General features: G+C 38.9%; 2 protein-coding genes across 2 annotated transcripts; both read left to right on the plus strand.

Moving 5' to 3' along the window:
* Positions 1–1,960: 1,960 nt before the first annotated feature.
* LOC101291270 (putative F-box/kelch-repeat protein At4g22430-like) lies at positions 1,961–3,247 on the plus strand. The gene has a single exon (XM_004306002.1). The coding sequence runs from the start codon at positions 1,961–1,963 to the stop codon at positions 3,245–3,247; it is 1,287 nt and encodes a 428-aa protein (XP_004306050.1).
* A 794-nt stretch (positions 3,248–4,041) lies between these two features.
* On the plus strand, positions 4,042–5,385 carry LOC101291558. Its single transcript, XM_004306003.1, has one exon. The coding sequence runs from the start codon at positions 4,042–4,044 to the stop codon at positions 5,383–5,385; it is 1,344 nt and encodes a 447-aa protein (XP_004306051.1).
* The last annotated feature ends 1,001 nt before the right edge of the window (positions 5,386–6,386 follow it).

A 6,386-nucleotide genomic window follows, 5' to 3' on the forward strand; every position in this document is an offset into this window, starting at 1 on the left:
TGGAAGCTAAAGCGCAAACATGCATGACAAATTTTAGCAATAAATTTCTTGGTTATGTTATGATTTTGCCTTGGTCCAAAGTTAAGTTCATACGCTTATATAGTTCTGTTTATCAAAATCTTTCAAAATATATTGTATCAAGAGAAGTATTAATGCAAACTACGAGAACAAAAAGAGTATTGCTAACTGACCTCTAATATTGGGTCAAACCATATATAGTTACATGAAGTGCAAAGTCTATTGTAGTTGACGAATGAGGAGCAAGAAAGCTTAGTTCGCAGTAGTAGCAAATATTAGTCTATGAAGAGATCGAAGCCTTGCATGAACATGACGAATTGCTATATATTTTGCAACAAATATCCATAAGTAGATCACAGCTCGGAACAAATGTCTTCACTGAAACAACTAGAACTTAAATCATCAAATTTAATCTTGATCGATCTAAGCATTTATCACTTGCCCGATGAGCTAGAACATCTAGAAACTAAATGAAAAACATGCATGACTTGTATGTTCATATCATCCACCATGATCAGCGAGAGAGCGAACCCTAGCTGCTGGTAGAAGAACGACCCTACATACCAAAACCTACACCGTCGACAAACACGAATATTCTGAGCATATTAAGTGCTGCATATCACTATTCTTTAGTGAACGGATGTTGAGGCAGTAATATTGATTGAAGCATTCCCGGCGTACCTCTGCGTAGGTAACCCTGGCAGTGCCTCCATACATCATCCCTAATTTGCATTATTCCCTAACATTTCATAATGCAACCAAGTTTTCAGACAAACAACAATAAACCAATTAATTCAACCATGCATAAATGAAAAAATATGATCGAAATTATATATAAGATCGACTTACGTATAGTTGCTAGGGCATGATGGTCTAACACCCGGAAAGTGAAGTCATCGATCCACTCCATGGCCGAAGAGAGGTTGGGATCATCGATTGAACGCATGAGAAAATCATAGAGACGGCGCAAAAACTCAGGGGCTTGAGGCACAACGACGTCGTTCGACGTATCGGCTTGGCCTGCTTCACGCTCAAGATTCACGGCGGCGTCAAGCTGCACCGGAGGAGCCGCGTCAACGACATCGCCACCGTGAACAACCGCGTCGATATGGACCGGTGGACGAACGCCGGATTCTCAACCGGTGCTAGCTCCTCCGGCGGTTCTTCATCGTCGGGTTCCATGTTTTCCGGAGAGAGGTTTCTTGGCGTTGAAGAATGTGGACTATCTGAGACTGGGTTGATCTGAGTTTCCGTTTTCGATTTTGACGTGATGGATGGGCCGGGTCGGGCTTAGCCCGAAACATAGAATTGGACTGGGCCAGGCCCGCCAAAAAATTTCTTTTTTACCCCGATTGTAACTGAAGCACACTCACAGTCTCACTCAGAAATGCAGCTCAAGTCGGCGTTCACTTGATCCCCTGGATCTCCGATCATTTCCACAAGAAAACTCCCCAGTTTTTTTCTGCAACCATTCCACTAGATACCCACAAAGGTGAGCATCAATTATCTCTAAACCTCTCAACTTTCCTTGTTATAAATTCAATTTTCAATTTGCTGCATGTCTACCCGATTGTCTCAATCCATGAATTCTGTTTGGATGGAAATGAATTCTCTTCAAGTTTTGATCTTTCCCTGTGTATGTAATTTTATTTCAATTTTGATATAGTTTATTCTGAACAAGATTTGTTTAATCTTCATGCATATGTCTTTAGCAGTTTTAGACCTTTCTATTTTGCCCTGTTTTGAGTAGTATTTCTTATCTTTTTATAATAGATGTGATTAAGCAATAGGTAATTTTTGTGCCAATTCAAAGTTTTGTGACTGAGCTTCTGAGTATGTATAGATATAATGCTATAGATGTTAAAACTTTGTGTATATGTTCTGCAGTTTGTGATAGGAATATCTTAGCACACCTACCTTTGATTATTCGGTTACGGCTGCCATGAGAGGTGGTGATAGGACCAAAAGAATCTGCTTTAGAAAATCCCAGTCGACCTTGGGAGCAGCACAACTGGTGAATATTGAAATTGAAGATCTCCCGGATGTTGTGCTGGTTGAAATTCTTTGCCGGCTTCCATGCTATAAGTTTGTTTCAAAATGCAAGCGCGTGTCCAAGCGTTGGTGCAATGTCATGGCCGGTCCTTATTTTCTTCGCCGCTTTCTACGTCTCCAGAGTGATCGTGACCAAACACCAATAATTCATACTCTCGTAAGTAGCAGAGGGGAGGAGTTCCTTAGTAGAATGTCATCGTCCACCATGCCACTAGCTCTGTTGTTTAAGAGACTCATGAGTGTCCACCATTTGGAAAAAGAGCCGAGAGTAGTAGCTACCTATAATGACTTAGTTTTGTGCTGTAAACAGTCGGGCTTTTATCAACGTGATTACTACATCTGCAATCCGAGCACAATTCAGTGGGTTGTTGTTCCTCCCCCTCCTCGAGTTTACGAGTATACACCAGTGGGATTCATGTGTGATCTTCCTTACTATAACTGTACGAAAGATGATCAGGGAGGAAGTTTCGTTCAGGTTAATGCTGAGTATAGGTGCAGGATAGTGAGATTAGTTCTTCCTCCTAACAAATCTGTCCGCAAACTCAAAGTGCAAATCTTCTCCTCTGATACCGGTGAATGGATAACGTCAACTATATCAATACCATCAGGCTTTATATGTGACACCGTCCCTATAGAAAGGAGCTTCACTTACAATGGCTTGCTGTATTTTGTGGGTGATGAACCTGGTGATCAAAACTTTCTATTGGGGTTGGACCCATTCATGATTGACAATAGTGTCATTGCTCACTATCGTTTCATTCGATTTGATGATCCAGAAAAGTCTTTTGTACTTCGGTACTTTGGTGAATACAGAGGGTGTCTACACATGTGCGACTATCATACCTTTACTTTTTTTGTTCGGAAGTTGAAAGAAGAAGAATTATGTGGAGGAGCTGACCAATTATGTTTGGAAGGTATAAAGGATTATTCAATGGACTTAAGAATGGTTCCGGGATATGATGGAATTCAATTACTATTTTTAGATCCCAATAACGAGGATGTTATATATCTGTACATAGGCAAAGATGTTTTCAGGTACAACATTCGAACAAGAGATTGGTCAATGGTGGGTGAGAACGTTCTCTCTTTTGTTCAATTTCCAGTTGTGCTCCCATGGTGGCCAACTCCAGTGCCTAGACTACTACAACACGCCCAACCTGCGGGAATAAATATCTGAGCTCCCTATGGAAGTTGATGTTACAGTGTGGAATATGGGTAAAAAAGGAGGTTGGGTGGAAAGCAATGAGGTGAGAATTGTGTAGTTCCCTGAAGAGAATGTTGAGTCGATGACACAGAAAGGTGATTAGCTTTTGGGTTTTCTGCTGTTACTAGTCAGGTGGATGCTATGGGCACAGTTTGTTCTGTTCTGTTTGAGTATTGAAATCGGTACATTCAGTTCTACCTTGCTACTGGTACATTTTCTCTGTTCCAATTAAGTACTGTATGCAAATTTTCAAGGTGATGGGTTGCTTTCTTAATTGTCTTTGCTTACATCATTGTTAAGACCTTTGGGGAAGAAATTTCATTGGAGAACTTCAAAACAGGAAATCTAGCATCTCTGTACTGTAGTACCATAATCATACATGAATTCCACAGTCTTGCCAAAGGTTTTTCTTAAGAATTGATAGGGAGTAGTGGATTGTAATGTAGTTCTTAGTTTTGGCCACAAGTTTTCCTAAAATTTATTAGGGGCCACAAGTTAAACGGATTGTATGTAACTATTTATTGTTATTATTCTGTTGTGAATACTGGAGATTTTCATGATTGGACCAGTGTTAATAGTCCTGAAATCCAGCCAACTCATTAGTCAAACACTTTTACTGTTTCCTGTCCGATATGGATTTGATATCCTATCTACTCTAGAATACTATGTTAGCCGTGTTACTTAATTCTATGTGTGTATATATAGGTTTCCAAGTGGTTTCTTTGGATCTGTATCGAGAAAAAAAAAAGTGGTTCTTTGGAGCACTGATGGCCTCTGATCATACTAATTACTCTAAAAGATTTAAACAAGGAGTTGCTCTGGATATGAGATCAGCCGCACCAAAATTAATGAACAGTGATATCAATGATCTCCCTGATGATGATTTGCTTGAGATCCTTTATCGACTCTCTTGCTATAAGTTTGTTGCTAAATGCAAGCGTGTCTGTAAGCGATGGTGCAGGCTCATGTCTGAGCCTTCTTTCATTGGTGGCTTTGTGAGTCTCAAAAATGATAAGCAGTCACCAATACAACACTCTCTGCTGGACTATAGGGGAGTAGAATTCCTCGGCAGAATGTCATCTTCCACCAAACCTCTAACTCCCTTGTTTGAACAACTCATGAGCTTTCACGGTTTGGAAAGACAACCAGTTATTGTCGCCAGTTATAATGACCTGATTCTTTGCAGCACAAGCACATTTGATCAACGTGATTACTACATCTGCAATCCATCCACAGTCCAATGGTGTCCTCTTCCTCCACCTCCTCATGTCTACTACTACACGCCGGTGGGACTCATCTGCGATCTTCCCTACTATGATTTTAGGCCGACAGGTAATCAGCGAGGAAGTATCTTCCACCTTAATGCTGAGTATCGATGCAGGGTGGTGAGAATAATTTATCCTGAGGATCTAGGCACAGTTTATAGTGAAATTAAAGTGCAGATCTTTTCTTCTGAGACCGCTGAATGGATAGAGACAATTGTATCATCCCCTTTACCCTTTCATCCTTGTGACTATTGTCATTGCAGAAGCTATGGTAACAATGGAATGCTATATTGGGGCAATCATAGAATTATTGATGAGAGATTTCTCATTGGATTGAATCCGTTCATAATCAAAAACAGCAATAATACTAGTTTGTATGGTACTAGCAGCAGCAGTACTACTATTGGTGTTGATACTATCGATCACATTCAGAACAAATGTTTCATTGGATTACGCCAATATGAGGAGGATCTTCATTTTTCAACCCTAGGAGTGTACAAAGGGTGCGTGCGGATATTCGAGTATGATACTGAAATGCGTAATCTATATATTGTGGACTTGAATGATAAAGAAATCCATGAAGGAGGAGTGTGTCTGAATCAGATGAGGGTTTATAATCTGAATGAAGAAATGGTTCCAATTGACAAAGATGATATAGAAGTCGCAATTTTAGGTTTCGACCCAGATAATGACGATGTTTTGTATCTGGTAAGAGGTGTTGATATTCTTAAGTGGAATATTCGTACAAGGACATGGTCGACAGTTGCTGAAGTGAATCAAGTTTCTGGTGGCTTGTACCCGCTCGCTATTCCATGGTGGCCGACACCGGTTCCTAAACTAAAATAGCATAAGAAAGCTTCTTGTAGTGATTTTATTTTATTTTTATCAGATAAACAACTGAAATGTCAAGATCGAGTATAGTTAATCAGTGATACAATCATCATCTAGGCAAGACATATCAAATAAACTAGTTTCACGATTCGTCATCTACAGAAAGCAAATCAAGATGGACAAATTTTACCTCCAACACAAGTGTATCAAAATCCTTCCAAAATTCTTGATAAAAAACAAGTCATGAACTTGTTTCGTTACTCTAATGCAAGGTGTTAAAAATCGACATTTGAAATTATCGTTTTTTTTATATGACCGATATTTTAGCTACTTCCCGTGATAATCTTGTAGGAAATATTGGAAATATTACGGAAATTTCAGAATTTAGGCGAAATTCCAGATATTTCACCATTTTTCTCGTGGCCCGAAGGCCCAACTTGCACGAATTGAACCCAAAATTCAGAAAAATGGGACAAACAATCCCTATGAGGCTCGAACTTCGGTTACTCAAATATAATATAAGCAATTTAGCCATGGAAGCCCTTCTAGTGAAGACTCTTAAGTTGAGGACTTGGTGAAGATTTTTCGGCTTATCCCACTTTCACCCAGCCATCTCTCCCACTAGCGCATTTGGTTATTTTCTTCACATTTAATAATTTAACTCTTCCTCAATCTTATCATTTTGGTTATTTTAGATATTCTTCTTTCTCAATTGTTTTATTTTTATTTTCCCCTTACCTTATTTTATTGTAACTAATCAGACTTATCTATTTATAATTTGTATTTATATGAGACTTAGAAAAATATGAAGATTATAAATTCTTGTTCAAAATAAACACATAATGTTCTAGGATATTCTGTATCTTTCTAGATATTCTTTATGTGTGTCTTGGCCTTATGCCAATAGGATATGTAGTTAGACTAGATCTATGTATTCATATCCTTACCATATTGGTATTGTGTAATTCCCTATATAAAGGGCACCTATCAATGAATAAGATGATGATTCTTTTGCT

Source organism: Fragaria vesca, linkage group LG6, assembly GCF_000184155.1.
Source record: "Fragaria vesca subsp. vesca linkage group LG6, FraVesHawaii_1.0, whole genome shotgun sequence".
Taxonomy (NCBI): Eukaryota; Viridiplantae; Streptophyta; class Magnoliopsida; order Rosales; family Rosaceae; genus Fragaria; species Fragaria vesca.